Genomic DNA, 22571 nt, shown 5'->3' with positions numbered 1-22571 from the left:
AGATTATTAGGATAGAATATGCTAATCAATGTCTAGAAGATAGTTAATTTCACATCTCGGTCTGTCAGAGTCTCTCCATCTTTCTGACTTACAATTTGAATATAAAGTTTGAATATAAAATATGAGTTTGAATATAAAAGGCTAAAAGTTTTTGAAATTTTCAGAGTGTGTCTGTGTGAGGTAATCGGAGCTGTTAACACACACACACACTCAGCCCTTGAAGCTCCGCCCCCTGTGCCGGTAGCAGCAGCTCATTTGCATTTAAAGGGACATGGTGTGTTTTTGCTCACCCTCAAAAAGTGAAGATTTTTTTTATTATATACAAATATCTGTGGGGTATTTTGAGCTAAAACTTCACACACTCTGGGGACATCAGAGATATAGTTTCCATCTTGTGAAAACATTATTTTGTTTGGAAGTTGAATCATTTACATGTGTTTTTTTTTTGTAATTTAGTGTTTTTATTTATTTTGAAAAAAGTTGACAACATTTTGTACAATAAGAAAGAACTTATATGGCTGGAAAAGATTCTTGTAATACTAATATGTTGCGTAGGTATCGACAAATAATATTCACAATCATTTAGATCATCAAAATACAAATTCGTTGATATTCGTTGAACGATTATTTGTTGAATATGATAAATAATGTCTGATTGATCCAGCCGTTTCACTGCTATTCTTTAATATTCAGAAAGATTTTTAGAACTATATCTTTATCATTCCTTTATTCTTGATGCGTGTGTATTTAAGGTAAAGTGTGTGACCGTTGTCCCAGAATGCCCCACCCGAGCTCGTCTGATAAAGGGCTCGTATATAGAAACTGTGCTTTAGGGTAAAACGATCTGGTGCTGCGTTTGGGCTCCGTGTGTTATCACAGAAATGATTAAATGTACACTCTAAAAAATGCTGGGTTGTTTTAACCCAACTTTGGGTCAAATATGGACTAACCCAGCCGTTGGGTTAAATTTTTACATTACATTTTTAACCCAACATTTCGGGTTTGTCCATATTTGACCCAAAATTGGGTTAAAACAACCCAGCATTTTTTAGAGTGTACGCTTTGAGTGAATGAACGAGCAAAACTGTGGATAGATATGATGAACGTGCATGTCAACATGCATCTGTTAATGCGGTTCAGTTCATGTGACGAGCGGGACAAAAACAGATTAATGTACAACTTAGGCATTATTTTTTAAAATGAACATTTCCCATTTATGTTTAGTAAAAGTAAAATGTAACTTGATCAACAAAAAAGATAATAATATGAAAAATTAAAGCACTGCCTTAAAGCGTTAGAAGCTTTTAGTCGACAGTTTCTTAAAAGAAACACACTTTTCTTTGAGTTAAAGGTTCTTCGTGGAACTATCAAAGGAATTTAACCTTTATTTTTAAGAGGTACACGCACTAAAACAAAACTAAAAATGTATTTAAGGATGTAGATCACCCAAGGTATATTTTAAATGCATTTTTATTGTGTGAATATGAAGGAGGCCTCTGCTGCCTTTTACATTTTTCTTGGGCTAAAATTATGCACATGCTTGTTTGTAGTTCAACAGGTCCCTGAACAAACATGCAGAAAAACTGCCGAGTCACGGCCGACGTTTGATCTGGCTTTTAGTCTAAACCCCTTCCTGCTCTAATCTAATCTTGTCCTCCTTGCCTGTCCAGAAAAAATGCTTAGTAAATACTTCAATCTTGTTTTTGGTCTTAGCTTGGATAGTTTAACGGTGCATTTTTTATTTTATTTTTGTATGCCATAAAATAGCACCAAATCCAGAACTAACATAGATTTTTTTCAGCTGTATTTATCAGCCAGTAATCAGTATTTTTTTTTCCCTAAACAACATTTTAAACAAATAATTTATTACCCATTTTATTAATATTTTGCCTTTTTCTTCTTCTGAAGTTGCTGTTTGAAACACAATGACACTTCTTCAACAAATTGCAAGATAGATACATGAACACATTTCTTTATTAAAAAAAACACAAACATTCAAATACAGTATGAAAACAGTCGCGTGTGTGGCGTCACGTGGTAATGATCGGTGGTGTACCTGAAAGCAGCACTAAACCTTTAGAAAGTAAAATGCATTAAATCAACAGGGAATCTGCCAATATTATAATGGTTACAATTGTTTATGTGAAGAACATAAATTATAATTTACATTCTGAAATCCTTTATAATGCATTTCACATTAAAGTGTTTCCATAATTGGATTCTGAACAATGAACCCAAATCACAACATCTGAATTCAAAATGGAGAACAAATGAAGCGTTCAGATGCAAAAGCCTCTAAATGCCATTTGAAATTTTCTTCTTTAATGATGATTTTTATCAAACTTGTATATTTAAGTTCAGTAATTTCACTTAAATAACAATTAATAGGTAATTATCATTGCCATTTAAGTGAAATTACTGAACTTAAATATACAAGCTTGATAAAAATCATCAATCTAGAATAAAATTTCAAATGGCACTTAGAGGCTTTTGCATCTGAACTCTTCAAATATTAATGTCTATCCCTTATTTATGGATTGTATCACAACTAAATTTATTTTAGCTAAAATAAACTTTGAAAGTTGTGTAATTAACACTATTTGCAACTGACTTGCTTATAGATTATAGATATAAGATATTATTGATACTAGATAAGTGTTTCATGCCGATTCCAAATTTCGAGTTCTGAAAAACACGTTATCATTACTATAATTTCAATAATAGTGATTTCTAAAATTATATAATGCTATTATATTATTGATAATTGTTTCCGCCATGTTTCAAATCAACACGCCCCTCCAACACTGCAAATGGTGTATTATCTAGAGTTTCCCATTTACTCCATGTTGGACTTACTGTAATTACAGTAAGTGTGATTCCTACTTGTAATTTACTAGTAAAGCATTTGTGTGTTTGAAACTCGTCATTACGTTATATATTTGTTGAGGTCATTTTGTACAGAAAGATTAAGCTCTATACATTTTATATATATATATATATATATATATATATATATATATTTTTTTTTTATATATATATATATATATATATATATATATATATATATATATATGAAGAGTTCAGATGCAAAAGCCTCTAAATGCCATTTGAAATTTTCTTCTTTAATGATGATTTTTATCAAACTTGTATATTTAAGTTCAGTGATTTCACTTAAATAACAATTAATAGGTAATTATCATTGCCATTTAAGTGAAATTACTGAACTTAAATATACAAGTTTGATAAAAATCATCATTAAAGAAGAAAATTTCAAATGGCATTTAGAGGCTTTTGCATCTGAACTCTTCATATATATATATATATATATATATATATATATATATATATATATATATATATATAAGCTGCCCCTAAATTAATAACTAATGATCTTGGCAACTGAAGTGAATCAATCTAAACTAACTTTTTCTGGACAATAAGTTTATTCTAGATTTACTGTAAACACTCTCTGTGACTGTAATCTCCTGTTAAAACTCTATATAGTCAACAGCGCTGTATAAATGAAGGTGACTCGACTATATACCAAAAGAGAAAGTGCAAAAACAAAAATAGTACAGTACATATTTCACAGCAAAGTGTCCAGTGTTGTCTGTGTGTTCAACTCAAGCCATTTATTGTAACTGATATCCAAAATAATCAATATTGAATCGAATCGTAATCGAATCGAATTGTGAAATTTGTCTCAATACCAGCCCTTGTTGTCTGTGTGTTCAACTCATGCCACACAACTTCTCGCTGACGTCCCACAGTTTTTTGGCGATGCCGTCATCTCTGGCCTCGGGCTTGACCTGCACCAGCTGACAGTCGGAGAAGTATCGTCCGCTCAGGTGTTCGATGTCCTCTTGCAGAGCGCAGTACAGCGTCGTCTGAGCGCCCGACACCGGGTCCGTCGCACCAAACCATCCGACGATGGCTTTGAGGATACGCGTCGTCCACTCATTGATGTCACGGCCGAGCTCTGTGTTCACCGACCCTGAACCACATCAAACATGGAAAACACACTGTTAGAAGGAGGAAAACTGGGACTGATCTGTTAAGGCAAGACACACGGGTGAATACACTCAAAAATAAAGGTTCTTTAATGGCATTGATGGTTCCATAAAAAATCTTTAACATCCATGGAATCTTTCCATTTCCATATAATGGACTTCAATGGGGACCAAACGGTTCAAGGTCCAAATGAGAGTTTCAGTGCAGCTTGAACATGCAAAATTAACGAATCTTTTTTTTTCTTTGAATCAACCCAAATGACTTGAAAAAAGATTCATTCGTTTTGATGAACGAGTTCGAACAAGAGAGTCATGAACGCGCATCACAGAACAGAGCAAGGCGAGCATTTGAGCTTATAAAACGTAAACTTTTTTATTTATTTATTAAATGAGCGATCGTTTCGCATGATAAGACCCTTATTCATCGTCTGGTGTCGTTTAAAGCCCTTTGAAGCTGCACTGAATCTCTCATTTGGACCTTGAACCGTTTGGTTCCCATTGAAGTCCATTATATGGAGAAAATCCTGGAATGTTTTCATCAAAAACCTTCATTTCTTTTCGACTGAAGAAAGAAAGACGTGGACATCTTGGATGACATGGGGTGAGTAAATTATCAGCAAAAGTTTTTTTTACAAAATTGAATATATATATATATATATATATATATATATATATATTTAATTAACATTTAATTAAATAAACATTTAATTAAACTATATATATATATATAGTTTAATTAAATGTTTATTTTAGAACTGAAAGAATATATTATATTAATAATGTTTACTGAAAGGTTCTTTGGGAAGCCAAAATTTTATGGCATATGCTAAAAAAAAAAAAATAAAAACTTGGAATTTTATTTTTAAGGGTGCAAGAGAAAAATGGCAACTAATAGATATCAGCATAGTTATTTGATTACATTAATAACTGCTAAAATGTTTTTGTGTTACGAGTTTTCTGAAATATTTAAATTAAATAGGCATGATTTTAAACATTTACACAGCGGAAATCTGAACAATTGATAACAACTGAACAGTTTGATTTTGTTGACATATTAGAGTTAAAGGTTTTTACAGAAGGAATTTTGTATTTTTCTTTTTATCTATTCATAAATCAGAAAATACTGCCGACAGGCGGGAAAAAATACATTTTATCATGTTTTTATAGGATTGAACTGTTTAAATTATTTAAAAAAACCTTCAGACTATAGGTAGGAATAAAACTGTAAAATTTGGTGCATGTAAGTGCTGCCGAAGTGGAGATAAACCTCTCAGACTAAATGTATTATAATTTAATCTAAACGCAAAATAGATTTCTTTTATTTTAAGCATTTGTTAATAAGCTAGTATTCATAACTTCAATGAACCAGTGTTGGGTGTAACTAATTACTAAGTAATTAGTTACTGTAATTTAATTACTTTTCCCTTGAAAATGTAAAGTAAGGGATTACTCTTAATTTATCTGTAATTTAATTACAGTTACTTCTGATGTAATTGAGGTAAAAACTGTGTATAGATCAATCCGATCTCACAGCGATTCGTATGAGGTGTCTAAATATTACGACCGCACTCGTACAAATTCGTACGTAATTATTGTAAAATATGTATGAAAGTCATGAGATCAGACATAAAACAATAGTGGGTTTAACATCAAAATGTATTGTCTGATGCTAAAAAGTATGTTTTTATAATGTTGGTCTGTTTAAGGATAATTCGTGCAATTTTATAGTATTTATTTGAAAGAATTAAAACAGATTCATGTCTATCCTTGTATTATTCAGCTGGTTGAGATTGATTTGGGATTTTGAAAGTAATTAGTAATTAAAAGTAATTAAATACTTTTAAGAGAGAGTAATTAGTACAGTAATCTAATTACACTGTTGAAGAGGTAATTAACTAGTAATTAATTACTTTTTTAGAGTAACTTACCCAACACTGCAATGAACTCGTTGTATCTGCATTAAATTACTTCCTTGTTTAAATTAAACTGATTTTGTATATGTACATTTCTGAAATACATAACTTAACCAATTGTAATATAGACTGCATTGTCCAAATGAGCGTGCATTGCATTCTGGATCTCTGACCTGGATGAAGGCTGTAGCATGTGACGTTGGTTCCCTCCAGTCTCTTGGCCAGTTGATGGGTGAAGAGCACGTTGCAGAGCTTGCTGTTAGTGTAGGCCCTGAACAGATCAGCGTCGGACGAGCCCAGAGCGAGCGCCTTGTGTGTGTTGATGCAGTCGAAGTCAATCGTGCCCAGATCGTGACCACAGGACGACACGTTGACCACCCTGCTCGGCGCACACTCCTTCAGACGGTCCAGCAGGAGATGGGTCAGCAGGAACGGGCCGATATGATTGACACCCAGGATCATCCCGAGGCCGTCTTCAGTGCGTCCTGGAGACGCCAGTGCTGGACAACACACACACACACACACAACAGGTATCAGTCATGATGTTGGGGGTCAACAGTTCAGCACAAAAAACTTTCTTCTGCTCACCAAGGCTGCTTTTATGTGATCAAAATTACAGTAAAAACTGTGAAATATTATTACAATTGTAAATAATCTGTTTTCTATGTCAATATACAGCACACTCCCAGAAAAAAGGTACGAAAGCTGTCACTGGGGCTGTACCTTTTCAAAAGGTACACTTTTGTCCATTTTAGGTACTAATTTGTACGTTTTATGTGCTAATATATACATTTTATGTGCTAATATGTACATTTTTGGTGCTAATATGTACATTTCAGGTGCTAATATGTACATTTTAAGTGTTGATATGTACATTTTAGGTGTTGATATGTACATTTTATGTGATAATATATACATTTTATGTGCTAATATGTACATTTTTGGTGCTAATATGCACATTTCAGGTACTAATATGTACATTTTAGGTATTAATATGTACATTTTATGTGATAATATATACGTTTTATGTGCTAATATGTAAATTTTTGGTGCTAATATGTACATTTCAGGTACTAATGTACATTTTAAGTGCTGATATGTATATTTTAGGTGTTAATATGTACATTTTATGTGATGATATGCACATTTTATGTGCTAACATGTACATTTTTGGTGCTAATATGTACATTTCAGGTACTAATATGCACATTTTAAGTGTTGATATGTACATTTTAGGTGTTAATATGTACATTTTATGTGATAATATATACATTTTATGTGCTAATATGTACATTTTGGTGCTAATATGTACATTTCAGGTACTAATATGTACATTTTAAGTGTTGATATGTACATTTTAGGTGCTAATATGTACAGCTTAAGTGTTAATATGTTCATTTTAAGTGCTAATATGTACCAGTAAGGTACCAATATGCAGCCTTTGGGTACACAAGTGTACCTTTTGAAAAGGTACAGTCCCAGTGACAGCTTTATACCTTTTTTTCTGAGAGTGTAAAGTGTAATTTATTCCTGTGATTTTCAGCATCATTACTCCAGTCTTCAGTGTCACCTGATCCTAAAAGACATCACTTTAATTGTGTTTGTTTTTCTGTACACGTTGTGTGTTACCTGCGTTATTAATGAGCAGGTCCAGTCTGCGCTCGGCCTTCAGGAAGCTCTCAGCAAATGAGCGGATTGATTTCTGACTCGCAAGATCCAGTTGCATGAAGATCACATTCTCATTTCCAGTTTCCTATAAGGAAAGTATTATAATATTCTATCTTTTACAATGTTTGTGCAATAGTACGGAGGTGTATTGCATTCACTTGAAGAAAAAAAATCTACTCTGTTTTTCTGAATTAACGAGTTAATATTTCATGAGAAAAAAAAATGTCTCTGTTTTTCTGAATTAATGAGTTAATTTTTCATGAGAAAAAAAGTTTTTGCTCTGTTTTTCTGAATTAATGAGTTAATTTTTCATGAGAAAAAAAGTTTTTGCTCTGTTTTTCTGAATTAATGAGTTAATTTTTCATGAGAAAAAAAAATGTCTCTGTTTTTCTGAATTAATGAGTTAATTTTTCATGAGAAAAAAATTTCTCTGCATGTTTTCTGAATTAATGAGTTAATTTTTCATGAGAAAAAAAGTTTTTGCTCTTTTTTCTGAATTAAGGAGTTAATTTTTCATGAGAAAAAAATTTCTCTGTTTTTCTGAATTAATGAGTTAATTTTTCATGAGAAAAATTTTTTGCTCTGTTTTTCTGAATTAATGAGTTAATTTTTCATGAGAAAAAAAAATTGCTCTGTTTTTCTGAATTAACGAGTTAATTTTTCATGAGAAAAAAAAATTTGCTCTGTTTTTCTGAATTAATGAGTTAATTTTTCATGAGAATTTTTTTTTTTTGCTGTTTTTCTTAATTAACGAGTTAAGGGTCCTAACCCTAACCCTAAAGCCTAAACAATAGTAGCAACTGTAAAACTGCTTTGCAACAATGAATCTGGTTAAAAGCGCTATATAAGGTGACTTGACTTAATTATTAAGTAAAACGATGTTATTGCTAATATTATTGTTGTTGCTTGTTCATCATTGTGTCAGTGTTTTATTTGCGTACTTTGAGCTAGCTTCTTTCCACGAAGAACATGGTCACGAAACACCTGTGTGTCCATTAAGGGCCACCGTAGAAACATGTCGACTGGGTCAATACGAACACATCAGTGGCACACACATATAAATGTTGCCCCGTTCCTCCTCACACTCACCATCCTAATCTCTCGAGCTGCTTCTTCTCCTTTCTGTTTGCTTCGACAGGCCAGAATCACTCGGCCTCCTCTCGCCGCCATCGCAGACGCGGTCGCTTTCCCAATGCCAGTGTTCCCACCTGTCACACACATCAGACACAGGTAAGATTATAATACACATGAATATGTGTTCTGTATGATTCAGCGTGGCACTGAATCAGCTTCATGTGAAGTATTTGCACCTATGACCTTCACAACCTTTTGACCTCAATTGGCCACAGAAATATTTGAAGCACAACTATGGTTTCATTACAATTTACCAGGTCAATAAATCAAACACACTTTCCCCCCCACAAAATTTATACTTTGTTTCTGGGGGAGTCATTTTGAGGCCCATATAAACATATTCTGTTTTATCTAGTATATGTCATGCAATGCTACACTCTAAAAAATGCTTTTAAAAATGTTTTAATCCAATTTTGGGTAAAGTATGGACAAACCCAGCCATTGGGTTACATTTTTAAATTACATTTTTAACCCAATGGCTGGGTTTGTCCATATTTTACCCAAAATTAGGTTAAAACAACCCAGCATTTTTTAGATTGTAATATGCAACACTAGTGTAGTTTTTATTAATATTTTGAAGCTTTTATTTTTTTAGTCTTTTTAGTACTTTATTACGTATTTTTTTATGTATGTGCTTTTGTCATTTTTCTTAGCTTGTAGGTTTTATTTTGTATTTTTTTTAGTTCATTTTTAGTTTGTATTTATTTCCAGTTAGTCATTTTAGTAATTTAGTTTAAGATATAATATTTATAATTTATTACAGCTTTAATTCTGATTAATGATTATAATTATTTAGTTTTAGTTTAGAAGAAAAGACTCTCAGTTCTGTGATTTTTACAGGAAATAACAATCGTGATATCTCTTTAATATCACAGTTAAATGGAGGTTTTTGCTGAATTGCTCAGTATTTCTTCTAGAAAATAGACTCCATTTTTGTCTTCAGTATTTGCAATGTCTGAAATCAAAAGTCAGAGATGTTAAAATGATCATAATCGTCTGAGCTTCTCTCCACATCCACTGTTTAGCTCTGTACTTTCCTGAATATCCACATCCGAGTTCACATCTACGAAGTTGAACAACCTCTGAGAAATCATGCAGATAAACTTTTGCACGAACGTCTGTTTCACCTACCGGTTACAATGACTGTCTTCCCATGTAGTTTGGCTATGCCGGTGAAGGTCTTCCTATGAACAAAAATCCTATGAAAAATAAAATATCCTACTAACAAAGCCACAATAACCAGAAAGAGGATCATTTTGGCGGCCGTGAGCGCAGCCGTCTCTCAACACACTGAAGCTGAATGAACTTGCAGATCTGGAGTCACACACACCCCTTTTAAACTGCCTGGTATTCTGGAATGTGTGTGTTATATAATGACATCCGGGTGATGAACAACATTTACTCAGGCCCCTTTAACACAATAACTGAAGAATCAGTGCATAGTCATTGTGTTTCAGGACAGACGGCCCAGTTCCTCACCTTTCCTCCAGTCTCTCATGACTTACAATGCATGTAATTCAAGAACTTGCTGGACTGAATACCATAAAGATTTATTACTTACTGTAGTGAAATCTCTTTGTTTTGTTCTGCTGTTTGCTAAGGTACACTCTAAAAAATGCTGGGTTGTTTTAACCCAACTTTGGGTCAAATATGGACTAACCCAGCCGTTGGGTTAAATTTTTACATTACATTTTTAACCCAACATTTCGGGTTTGTCCATATTTGACCCAAAATTGGGTTAAAACAACCCAGCATTTTTTAGAGTGTAAGCACATGCAAAGCAAATACAAGTTGTTTTTCATGAACGCAACACTGCTTTTATTTCCTTTTAAGTGTGTTTGATAAACCTTCAAATCTGTTAAATGCATAATTTCTTGTCAGTGAACTCGATCAGCATGCTGTAAATGTATGTCATTTTAGATTAGTTTGAAATAAAGATGTTTTTTTTCCCTTGAACAATTATCTCCATAGATCACAGAGACACTTATGACTTTACTTTGTTGTGTGGCCTCTATCATTCAGTCATAAAAATACTGTGCATCCAGCAATGCATGTTGTGTGTTGTGTGTGCATACAGTATATGAAAAAAAAAATAAAAAAAAAAATAAAAAAAAAAAAATATATATATATATATATATATATATATATAGTAGACGTTTCCTACAAGTTATTTTTTACGTTTTATTATTGTGTCATTTAAAAAAAAAATGTATAGATATATATATATATATATATATATATTGCAGATAAACTTTATTTATTAAAACCTGGATTAAATGCAATATCATTTTCAGATTAATCCAATTTTACAGATAAAAATGTTAAGCCTTGGTTAAGCGTATAGTATGAAATCATACCAATCATAAAAACGTGAAACTTTCTTTACTGCGCGCCTCTGACCTGATTCTGCACGCGCTTCTCCAGCACGCGCTTTTACCTCAGTCTTCAACAGTAAGTCGCGCGCATTTCGTTTTGCTGACTGACTAACATTAGTTTATCGACCTCTTTATTGAATAATTGCTTATAGTTAATGTACGAGTGTAAATAGTGTGATTTCAGATTGATTTGACACGTAGCATACAATTGAAGAGAACATAAATTTAACCGAGAAGTTTTTTTTACTGACCAAAAGAGTCGTACTAATTCATTGGTAAGAAGTTAATTTGTAGGCTAATGTTGCCTGTGAATAAAAATTATATATATATAAAAAAAAACTACAGTTTTTGAATATATATCTTAAATCACATGGCCAGACATCACTTCTGACAACTACTGTATAATATAAATACATACACAAAAGATGATTTAGTGTGTTTATTTAACGTCTCACGCTAGTGATCCTAATGTGTGATGTTACTGCGCATGCGTAAAATCTCGTTTGTTGTAGATGTCATGTGGGCGGAGCAACAGTCTCACGGAACACTTTACTACTGGTCATGGTAATAAATGGCAACGTATGCGGAATTTATTTAATATTTACGAGTAGGCTTACGTTATTGGTCGATTTAAAAAAAAAAACATTGCTTAATTAATACAAGCATTGCCTATGAATTTACCGTAAACTGCGCGCTCCCTCCACAACTTCCTCATTATAAAAACTACCTGTATTTCAGTTTCTATTTCAGAAGGAAATTAAAGTATCTGCCAACACACCTGTAAGTTCTTTATGTTATTCTCATTAATTGCATTTTTACCTTTGCTTTTTTTTTACTGATCTTTTAAAAAAAGTTCTGCATGCTTTGGAGTGTTTTTAATGACGAATGGGTTTAGATAACAAGACGTGACTGTGTGTAAGTCTGTGTCTAAGTCTGTCTGTGTGTTGTTTTTGACATTTCTGAGACAGTCTAAGACTAAAACGTATCGTATTATAGAAGAAGAAGAGTAACATTAAACTTAATAATGTGACATGGGCAATAAAGAGAAACTGCCTGACCTACTTTCTGGGTGACACTGACTCACCCAGCCTTCATCAATCATCAAGCTGTTAAATGATGTTTGTATATCTTATGATAATAATATTTGTGATCATTGTGACTTAATGATCATCTAAATCTAGAAAGAAGGAAACAAGTTATCTCTTAGTATTTTAAGGGAGTTTGACACGCCCGTCCTGTAGGCTAGTTTTTTTGGGGTTTTTTTTAGGAAATATCTTTGAAACCAGTTTTGTTTTTGACTCAACAAAAACCCAAGTTTGACACAAACAGAATATATGATTATATATTGCTTATTGTTCCGTAACCTAAAAATGTCCTTGCGGTTTTACCACCAAAATCATGGCGGAAGGAAATAAGCAGGATGTGAATACAATGACACGACATTACAGATAAACACTTACTGTAATTTACTGGTGCTACATTTCTTGTAACTGCAAGGATACAAAACGCATAATAAATAATACCTATATTTATTATTTTTGTAACATTTATTGCATTATTAATTAGTAGATCTGTTTCTTTTGTGTTCTTTTAGTGACCATGTCGGACGGAAAACCCAGGGGTGAAGACACTGTGGACGCCAGAAAAGGGGAAGAACAAGGGTATGTGTTTGATTTTGGTGGAAATCGATTCATTACAAACATTTAATTGCAAGAAACCGTCGATTGATATATGTAGGATATGAGTTAGAACTCATTGTTGACTGAGAAAATGCTTTGATCACCAAAAATTACATATTTATAATAGGTTTCCTTGGAAAAGCAATCTTAATGCCTTTAAATATCTTGAATGTAACTCGACACCCTCGCCTCATTTAGTATGCAGGGTGCTATGAATATGCAAATTAGCCCCGCCTCCACTCACTCACTCAGAGATCCACTGGTTGACGATCACACGTTGATCTGATTGGTTACAAGGTCGTTTTCAAAACGTATTTTTGAGACTGTCTTTGGTTCACTGCAGTTTTAAGGAGGAAATACTCGACTTATGAATTTACACATGGTTTAAGCGTATTAAAAACACCACATAGACACATAAACAACACTAAAAGCTGGATTTACACCACAAGGGGACTTTTTATAGTATGACTAATCATTTGAATAGTGTGTGAACACAAAAGGCCAGCAAAACAGGAATGAGCAAAATGAGTATATGTGGAAAATATAACTGGAGGGCAGAACAGGTTCGTGAGTTTTCAACCCACAAATATTCAGATCACCTCTAAGAAGAAAAACTAAAATATGTGAACAAACTGCTTCAAACAAACAAAAATATGTGAACAAACTGCTTCACTTTTGTGTCCTTAAACGCTTGTTTTTTGGGGTTGACAGCTTATAAAAAAAAGTATTTTTTTTTTTTTTTTTAGCTTGTTTGCCGTACACCTCGTCACATAGCAGCTTTTAGACTTTGTTTTTTGTTATAGACCATTTTGCAAGATGTAAACAACACTGGTCCAGAAGCACTTCCTGTTTCAGTTTTTTAACACTACATAAAAGCTGGGATAAAATACAACCAACAGAACATATAAAACTGAATCAAAAAGTTAAACAAACATCTTTAAGATGTTTTCTTTGCATGTGAAACAAAGAAAACAGTTACAAACTGAAACAGGAAGTGTTTCTGGACCAGTGTTGTATAAGTCAGATTTGACGAGGAGGCCGCTTCACACAATACAAAGTCAATTGAGACGGTGTGGGTGTGGTTTCAAATTATGATGATGCGTGCCGCTCTGTCTCTATTGGTGGATCTCGTGTGAGTGACAGGTGTTTCACTCTGATATTGAGAATGAGGAGTCACGTGCCGTTGTGGGCGGGGTCTGAGCTGGTCGGCCATGATATGGAGACGCCATCAGTTACCAGGGGCAACGCCTTTAGAACCCATAGACGCGACTAAACATTCCAGAGCTCTTAAATTTTCGCGCATTTATTATTTTGGCAGGACAGAGACGGATCTAAGAATACGAGAAAAAAAGGAAGAAAGTAAAGCAATGCTAAAAGATAAGGGACCTTACAGGAACAAACTCACACAAAGTGCAAAACAGCTGTATTTGGAGAAGCAGTATTATTATTTTATTATTATTACTTATGTTGTCCATGAAACTTATGTTGTCCAATGTCCAGTGTTGTAGTCGAGACCACCTCACTCGAGTCCGAGTCGAGACCGAGACCAGAGAGAGTCGAGTCCGAGTCAAGACCGAGTCCATAGAGAGTCGAGTCCGAGTCGAGTCCGAGTCGAGTCCGAGACCAGAGACGGTCGAGTCCGAGTCGAGACCAGAGAGAGTCGAGTCCGAGTCGAGTCCGAGACCAGAGACGGTCGAGTCCGAGTCGAGACCGAGACCAGAGACGGTCGAGTCCGAGTCGAGACCGAGACCAGAGACGGTCGAGTCCGAGTCCGAGTCGAGACCAGAGAGAGTCGAGTCCGAGTCGAGTCCGAGACCAGAGACGGTCGAGTCCGAGTCGAGACCGAGACCAGAGAGAGTCGAGTCCGAGTCGAGTCCGAGACCAGAGACGGTCGAGTCCGAGTCGAGACCGAGACCAGAGACGGTCGAGTCCGAGTCGAGTCCGAGACCAGAGACGGTCGAGTCCGAGTCGAGACCGAGACCAGAGAGAGTCGAGTCCGAGTCGAGTCCGAGACCAGAGACGGTCGAGTCCGAGTCGAGACCGAGACCAGAGAGAGTCGAGTCCGAGTCCATAGAGAGTCGAGTCCGAGTCGAGTCCGAGACCAGAGACGGTCGAGTCCGAGTCGAGTCCGAGACCAGAGACGGTCGAGTCCGAGTCGAGACCGAGACCAGAGAGAGTCGAGTCCGAGTCGAGTCCGAGACCAGAGACGGTCGAGTCCGAGTCGAGACCGAGTCCATAGAGAGTCGAGTCCGAGTCGAGTCCGAGTCGAGTCCGAGACCAGAGACGGTCGAGTCCGAGTCGAGACCGAGACCAGAGAGAGTCGAGTCCGAGTCGAGTCCGAGACCAGAGACGGTCGAGTCCGAGTCGAGACCGAGACCAGAGAGAGTCGAGTCCGAGTCCATAGAGAGTCGAGTCCGAGTCGAGTCCGAGACCAGAGACGGTCGAGTCCGAGTCGAGACCGAGACCAGAGAGAGTCGAGTCCGAGTCGAGTCCGAGTCGAGTCCGAGACCAGAGACGGTCGAGTCCGAGTCGAGACCGAGACCAGAGAGAGTCGAGTCCGAGTCAAGACCGAGTCCATAGAGAGTCGAGTCCGACTCGAGTCCGAGTCGAGTCCGAGACCAGAGACGGTCGAGTCCGAGTCGAGACCGAGACCAGAGAGAGTCGAGTCCGAGTCGAGACCGAGTCCAGAGAGAATCGAGTTCGAGTCGAGACCGAGACCAGAGAGAGTCGAGTCCGAGTCAAGACAGAGTCCGTAGAGAGTCGAGTCCGAGTCGAGACCGAGACCAGAGACGGTCAAGTCCGAGTCGAGACCGAGACCAGAGAGAGTCGAGTCCGAGTCGAGTCCGAGTCCAGAGACGGTCGAGTCCAAGTCGAGACTGAGTCCAGAGAGAGTCGAGTCCGAGTCGAGTCCGAGTCCAGAGACGGTCGAGTCCAAGTCGAGACTGAGTCCAGAGAGAGTCGAGTCCGAGTCGAGACTGAGACCAGAGAGAGTCGAGTCCGAGTCGAGTCCAGAGACGGTCGAGTCCGAGTCGAGTCCGAGTCCAGAGAGAGTCGAGTCCGAGTCGAGACCGAGACCAGAGAGAGTCGAGTCCGAGTCGAGACTGAGACCAGAGAGAGTCGAGTCCGAGTCGAGACTGAGACCAGAGAGAGTCGAGTCCGAGTCCAGAGACGGTCGAGTCCGAGTCGAGTCCGAGTCCAGAGAGAGTCGAGTCCGAGTCGAGACCGAGACCAGAGAGAGTCGAGTCCGAGTCAACTCCTCATTCTCAATACGTCACAATAGGGAAGAAAAGACGAGCACAGTTTCCGTTTCATGTTGATTGTGAAGTTCACAGTGTGAAGTTAATGAAAGGATCTGCTACCTAACCCCTTCCTGAAGTGACCGGCAATAATTTCCACTTTAATTAGGAAAGACTCATAAAAGTGTTTGCTCTCGCAGAACTCCGTTCCTCACCGATGCCGGAGTCGATCACACCGATGCCAAACCACGCTCTGATGCTTTCCAGTACAACATGAACTACGGCAGTCTGGGACAGTGCGTGATCATCAACAACAAGAACTTCGACAGGAAAACAGGTAAGAGCTGGGAAGCAACACACAGGTTCAAAGGGTCATGAAACCCCAAACACATTTTTTAGAAATTACAGGCTCCACATCACTGAATAATAATAATAATAATATTAATTTATTGTCATTGTAATTTCATGAAGTGCAACAATACTAAAAACACTCCAAAACAGGTTATTTTTCTGAACAATTTTTGTTCTTCCGGGTAGAAAAGCAGTCGGGGTAGAAGTTTGATCGATTCGGAGCGTGTGATTGGCTGTCGGCTCGATTCTACATCACTTGATCTTCAAGCTAATATCTGCATTTATACATGAGAAAGAGCTTGTTCAATCCGGTGTATTACGCTTGAGATCGCATTACAGCGGAGAATTCAAACAACATCGGTTTGTACTCGATATATAATATAACTGTACATCTGTTATAACTGAAGTGGAGATTACATTTGTACAATTATATTAAATAAATGATAAACTCTAAAAATTCAACTTATGATTCATAATGTATTATGTAACGTTATTGAGAAAAAAATCAGTACAAAAATATGCTCAATTTTGATTAAAAAAAAGTCATTTTTATTGTTAGAATTGTGTTTTCATGATATTTAAATGTGAATCCAATTGGAAAAACTTGTGAAAAGATATATTTCAGTGAGTCAAATAGCATATACTGGAGCTCTATAGCCCATATATGCTATTTAATAGTTTAAACTAAAATGATAATTTTTTTAAACTACATTTTTGAAAATATGGGCAAAGATTTTAGACTAAACCATGTAAAATTTAGAAATTTGGTGGGTGAATTTTACATTAAAAGCTGTTTTTGTATATAAACCCTCCAGAAACTGCACAAATGTGGAATAAAAACATTAATAAACAGAGTAAATTTACAAACAAAACTATTATTCTGTTCTATTAAATAAATGATAAACTGTAAAAATTCAACTTTTTATCTTTTTCAGGAATGATTCATAATGTAACATTATTGAGAAAAAAATCAGTACAAAAAATTCTAAACATCAATAAAGTCATTTTTATTGTTAGAATTATGATTTCACGAAATTTAGATATGAATCCAATTGGAAAAACTTGTGAAAAGATATATTTCAGTGAGTCAAATAGCATATACTGGGGCTCTATAGCCATCTAGTGGCTAAAATGATCATTTTTTACTTTTAAAACTACATTTTTGAAAATATGGGCACAATATTTACACTAAACCATGTAAAATTTAGAAATTTGGTGGGTCTTTTATAAAGTGAATTTTACACAAGCTGTTTTTTGTACATAAATCCTCCAGAAACTGCACAAATGTGGAGTAAAATCATTAATAAACACAGTAAAATTACATTTGTAATACATTAAAAAACTATTATTCTGTTAAAAAAATAACATCTTCGGAGACCCCAAGACCACGAGTGCTACTGTTTTTCTCACGCTAACATAAAACTGATATCATTATTTATTTTTTTCTTCGGTAGATCTAGAAAGGGTCGAGAGCCGTACAAAGTGGACAAAGAGAACACTTTTTAAAATTCACAATTCAGCAAAAGTCATTTGCGGGTTAAAAGGCCGTGAGGAACATCTGAGGGTTAACCCTTTAAAGGTTTAGTTCAGGTGTTTGTTTGTCCTCATATTAATCTCTTTTATACAGGGATGGGAGTTCGTAACGGGACAGACGAGGATGCAAAGAATGTGATGGAGACCTTTTCCAAGCTAGACTTCAATGTCAGCGCTACAAATGATCAAACTGTCTCACAGATGATGGATTTGTTGACTAAAGGTATATTTTGCATGATCACTGATTGATTATCAGAATGATTGAATGGCCTGTAATCTCACGAGGTCTTCCATCCTCAGTGTCTCGGCAGGATCACAGTAAGTCGGCCATGTTTGTGTGTGTGTTGTTGAGTCATGGAGACGACGGGCTGATTTATGGCACGGATGGATCTATACCGCTGAAGAACCTGTTTGAGCTCTTCAGAGGAGATCGCTGCCCTTCGCTGGTGGGAAAACCCAAGCTCTTCTTCATTCAGGTGAGCGTCACGAGTCCAGTCTTCTTCATTATACAGATTTAAAGGAGTAGTTCACTTTTGAAAACACTTTTCCTGATAATTTACTCACCCCCATGTCATCCAAGATGTCTATGTCTTTCTTTCCTCAGTCGAAAAGAAATGAAGGTTTTTGATGAAAACATTCCCCATATAATGGACTTCAATGGGGTCCAAACGGTTCAAGGTCCAAAAGACAGTTTCAGTGCAGCTTCAAACGACACCAGACGATGAATAAGGGTCTTATCAAGCGAAACGATCACTCATTTTAAAAATAAATAAAAAAGCTTACGTTTTATAAGCTCAAATGCTCGCCTTGCTCTGCTCCTTTGTGACTCTCCTGTTCGAACTGTTTTTCCGAGTCATTTGGTTCATTCAACGAACGAAACGAACGAATTGACTCGGAAAAAGATTAGTTTCGCTAGATAAGACCCTTATTCATCGTCTGGTGTCGTTTAAAGCCCTTTGAACAGTTTGCACTGAAACTCTCGTTTGGTCCCCATTGAAGTCCATTATATGGAGAAAAATCCTGGAATGTTTTCATCAAAAACCTTCAAACCTTCAACCTTCAAACCTCAATGTTTTATTTTTGTCTTATAATAGTTACATGTTTGTATGTCTTTTTTTTTGACACCAAGGACCATGTTGGAAATAAGTGTTTACACTTTATCATGTTATCCTTTGGATTATGGTTGTCTGTCCAATCCATAATAAATCAAATCAAAAATCAAAAAAAATCATTTCTTTTCGACCGAAGAAAGAAAGACGTGGACATCTTGCATGACATTGAAAAATTAAATGAATTAAAATCACTCAGAGATCCACTGGTTGACGATCACACGTTGATCTGATTGGTTACAAGGTCGTTTGTGACGTCAGAAACACCAGCGATTTCAAAGCGTGTTTTATGCTGTCGACTTATGAATTTACACACGTTTTCTCTATTAAAAACACCACATAGAGTGCTTTAGTTGCTCTTTCACGGATGTGTTGACCCTGTGTGTGTCCAGGCCTGTCGAGGCACAAAACTGGACTCTGGCATTGAAACGGATGGTCCAGATGACACGGAAACGAAGAGAATTCCTGTGGAGGCCGACTTCCTGTACGCGTACTCCACGGCACCAGGTATCTGACGTCTCGCTCGAGGCAGTTTCCTCACACAAACTCGTCCTCAAACGTGTGTTTTCCGTCTCCCCTCAGGGTATTACGCCTGGAGGAACGTCGCTCAGGGCTCCTGGTTCATCTCCTCGCTCTGTGAGATGCTGACAAAATACAGCAAGCAACTGGAGATCATGCAGATCATGACGCGGGTCAACCACAAGGTGGCGCTGGACTTCGAATCCTCCTGTAATACGCCAGGGTTCGGTGGGAAGAAACAGATCCCTTGCATTGTATCTATGCTGACCAAAGACCTCTACTTCCCTAAATAATTCATCTTTTCTTTACTGATTAAGTTGAACACTTTTTTTGTACAATTTATTCAGACACCTTCAACACTTCTCACTTTATCACAGTTTATTCGCTGTAGTTTAGAAAATGGGAATAAATGGCGTTCTCAGATCAGTGGATATTTGACGGGTTTTGTCCGTCCTTCGACTCTCACACATGAATTATGTTGAATATCTGTTCAATTTAACTACACAATTAGATAATACTAGTTTAGCTCAAGCAATGCTTCATGTTGTTCAGTGTGTGTGTAAAACAGAAAACACACTGAAGAAAACATCATCAGAGCTCATTTCTGATCCCAAATTTGTATAAGTTTGACTGGAATGAAGAATTATTGGGTGTAATGTGTCTCTCCTCACTTATATAAATGAACTATAGTGTCCTAGTTAAAAAATATCAAAAATGAAATCTGGTGTCTGAATAATTTTGGGTTTGCCTGTGACAGACTCTGATTTTAATGTACTGTTTTTAATGGGAGGATTTTAAATGACTATCTATTCTTTTTAGTTGTGGTGTGGGACATGTTTACAGTGTTGGTTTTGACAGACAGCTCTTTTTTAATCTTTATATGCTCTGTAAGCCTCATCTGAATGCCTGTGTCGTTGAATGTTTCATGCAATAAAGATTCATACAGGAAGAATATGTGAATAAAAGATTAGCACAGTTTTAATGATGATAAATAAACATTTTACTTTTGTATTTCATTTGTGTGCGTTGTGTAATTAGCTTTGAGTTGAGCAAATACTAAAGATGAGAAGAGAAATGTCAAAAAAAAAGATAAAAAGTGTGTGTGTCGAGCATCATATTAGAGTGATTTGTGAAGGGTCATGTGACACTGAAGACTGGAGTAATGATGCTGAAAATTCAGCTTTGATCACAGGATATAAGTTACACTTTACTATATATTCACATTATTTACACTAATAATATTTCACAATATCACTGATTTAATCAAATGGAGCATTAGTGAGCAAAACAGACTTTTTTTTGTTTAAATATTTAAAAAAAAATATGTACATATATTTAATATGTGAATTCTGTTCAGTTTAAATTAATCCCTAATACAGTCAAAAAATGACTGTAAGTGTTTCTTTCAAAAACAACTTCTTAAAGGTAGTGTATAATGTCTACATATGTGGAAACACACACATATTCAGTTGATGTTAAATTATAGTTAAAAAATAAATACTCATGCTATTACTTTTGAAAACTGTAAACATATATTGTTGGTTTAACTTAAAAAATGAAGTAATCTGGTTGCCTTAAAAGCTCATTGAAATGGAAAAATTAAGTTAGAACATTGATTTAATCATCAGAAACTCAAAATATTACAGTATGTTATCATATTACTATTTATGCATAAACATTTTTATGTACAATTTATGCATAAATATTTATGTTTTCTACATAAATTAAGTTGATTTGACAAAAGATAAACGTTGTGATTTCAATTTTTTTTACAGTGCACTTCCCAGCATGCAGTTTGTTGACGTAATCCCCCCGCGATCTGAGAACAGTGTTTCTTCACCGCTAGGTGGCGCGATGTTCCAGATCAGCTGAAAAACAAGGTGTGTTCCTGAGAAATGCAACAGAAAGCAGAACTGCTCCTCGAAACCTTAACCTTATTTCTGTTTCAGTCTTGTTTCTCAAATCTCCAGCAAGCTGTTTCCTTTGTGTGTTGTTTGATTCAAAACTAGCCTATACTAGGGGAAAACCCGGATGATTTAAGAAAGAAAGTGGGTTTTAGAAATGCTTTTGCAATTATACTTCTCTAGTAAAGACTGTGAGTCTAATGCATTATTTAAATGGAGTTTGTGTTGCTAGAGTTTGTGTGTTGCATCATATGCTGGGAGTTGCAGGGCTTGGCAGCAGAGATAAGATATGACACTGTGTGTGTGTGTGTGTGTGGACTGTAGACACAATGAGGATAGCATTGCACAGCTGACGTTATACCTTTAACTAACAACTTGCATTGCCAATCTCATCTCTAAAACTCATGATTTTTTTGCAAATGTCATTCCAGCTACAGGGATGGACTGAACTAATATGTGCACTTACACAAAAAACATTGCGAATGCAAATTTGAATACAGTCTGCACATAAATATATGTGATATATCACAACTGAACTCTCAGGAACATGAAACTTTGGGCATTTTTCTAGTCCAACACAGCCAGCACTTCTGCACGCTGCAACTTCGCCTTTAAGAAGCAATAACGAAACAACAAGGAAGTGAAAATGAAATCGACTTTCGCATTTCAGCCTGCAGCCAATAAGCAGAGCAGCTAAAAACTACTATGGCAAAGACCAGGCTCATGAATATTAAGTGGGTCCAAAGACGTTTCTTGGGTTTAACTCCAGTAAATGTGAATTTCAAAGTGCTCGATTCATTAATATGTAGTATTGCGATATAAACAATATACTATTGAATATTTAATACAATAAGGTGTCAGTGATGTTAATTAATAATTAATAAAAATATACAATAAAAAAATATTTTTTCGTAATATTCACGAGCGATATACTATGTATTTTCCTTGTGTGGTAACACAAAGATATTTCTATTATTTGTACTATGGATTTTCCCAGTTAATTTTTTTTGTATAAGAAACCAACTCTGCTTTTCAGCCAATCGGTGTGCGAACGTCTCGCTACGTCATTAATATTCATGAGTCAAGCTTTCCGTGTCACTGCGCCCTCCTCGTATGCCATCCAATCAGCTCGCGAACGGC

General features: G+C 36.0%; 2 protein-coding genes across 4 annotated transcripts; one reads left to right on the top strand and one right to left on the bottom strand.

Annotated features, from left to right (window-relative positions):
• Positions 1 to 3327: 3327 nt before the first annotated feature.
• On the bottom strand, positions 3328 to 10077 carry dhrs13l1 (dehydrogenase/reductase (SDR family) member 13 like 1). 2 transcript variants are annotated; one of them, XM_089135123.1, is made up of 6 exons: positions 9857 to 10077; positions 8681 to 8799; positions 7553 to 7676; positions 6097 to 6423; positions 3740 to 3994; positions 3328 to 3626 (listed from the first exon to the last, which is right to left on the bottom strand). In XM_089135123.1, exons 1-6 carry the CDS (start codon positions 9978 to 9980, stop codon positions 3619 to 3621), a joined length of 957 nt encoding a protein of 318 aa, XP_088991249.1. In that variant the 5' UTR covers positions 9981 to 10077; the 3' UTR covers positions 3328 to 3618. The 2 variants fall into 2 exon arrangements, with proteins under 2 accessions (XP_088991249.1, XP_039511000.2); XM_039655066.2 differs by having other exon boundaries at positions 3328 to 3994; positions 9857 to 10076.
• Positions 8803 to 20543, top strand: casp3b (caspase 3, apoptosis-related cysteine peptidase b). Of its 2 annotated transcripts, none has more exons than XM_089135124.1 (7): positions 8803 to 8821; positions 12695 to 12761; positions 16216 to 16352; positions 17994 to 18122; positions 18200 to 18375; positions 19401 to 19515; positions 19591 to 20543. In XM_089135124.1, exons 2-7 carry the CDS (start codon positions 12700 to 12702, stop codon positions 19818 to 19820), a joined length of 849 nt encoding a protein of 282 aa, XP_088991250.1. In that variant the 5' UTR covers positions 8803 to 8821; positions 12695 to 12699; the 3' UTR covers positions 19821 to 20543. The 2 variants fall into 2 exon arrangements, with proteins under 2 accessions (XP_088991250.1, XP_039511001.2); XM_039655067.2 differs by lacking the exon at positions 8803 to 8821 and adding an exon at positions 11640 to 11880.
• The last annotated feature ends 2028 nt before the right edge of the window (positions 20544 to 22571 follow it).

Source organism: Pimephales promelas, chromosome 9, assembly GCF_988280905.1.
Source record: "Pimephales promelas chromosome 9, fPimPro1.hap1.1, whole genome shotgun sequence".
NCBI lineage: Eukaryota > Metazoa > Chordata > Actinopteri > Cypriniformes > Leuciscidae > Pimephales > Pimephales promelas.
This window is presented reverse-complemented; position numbering and strand designations above follow the sequence as displayed.

Excerpts from the sequence above, each read along its gene's own strand:
- dhrs13l1 (XM_089135123.1), bottom strand. The coding sequence starts at position 9,980 with ATGATCCTCTTTCTGGTTATTGTGGCTTTGTTAGTAGGATATTTTATT. Across the intron at positions 7,677-8,680 it reads CAGCTCGAGAGATTAGGATG|GAAACTGGAAATGAGAATGT; the intron begins GTGAGTGTGAGG and ends CTTTCCTTATAG. Across the intron at positions 6,424-7,552 it reads CCTGCTCATTAATAACGCAG|CACTGGCGTCTCCAGGACGC; the intron begins GTAACACACAAC and ends TGTGTTGTCCAG.
- casp3b (XM_089135124.1), top strand. The coding sequence starts at position 12,700 with ATGTCGGACGGAAAACCCAGGGGTGAAGACACTGTGGACGCCAGAAAA. Across the intron at positions 16,353-17,993 it reads GAACTTCGACAGGAAAACAG|GGATGGGAGTTCGTAACGGG; the intron begins GTAAGAGCTGGG and ends TCTTTTATACAG. Across the intron at positions 19,516-19,590 it reads CGCGTACTCCACGGCACCAG|GGTATTACGCCTGGAGGAAC; the intron begins GTATCTGACGTC and ends GTCTCCCCTCAG.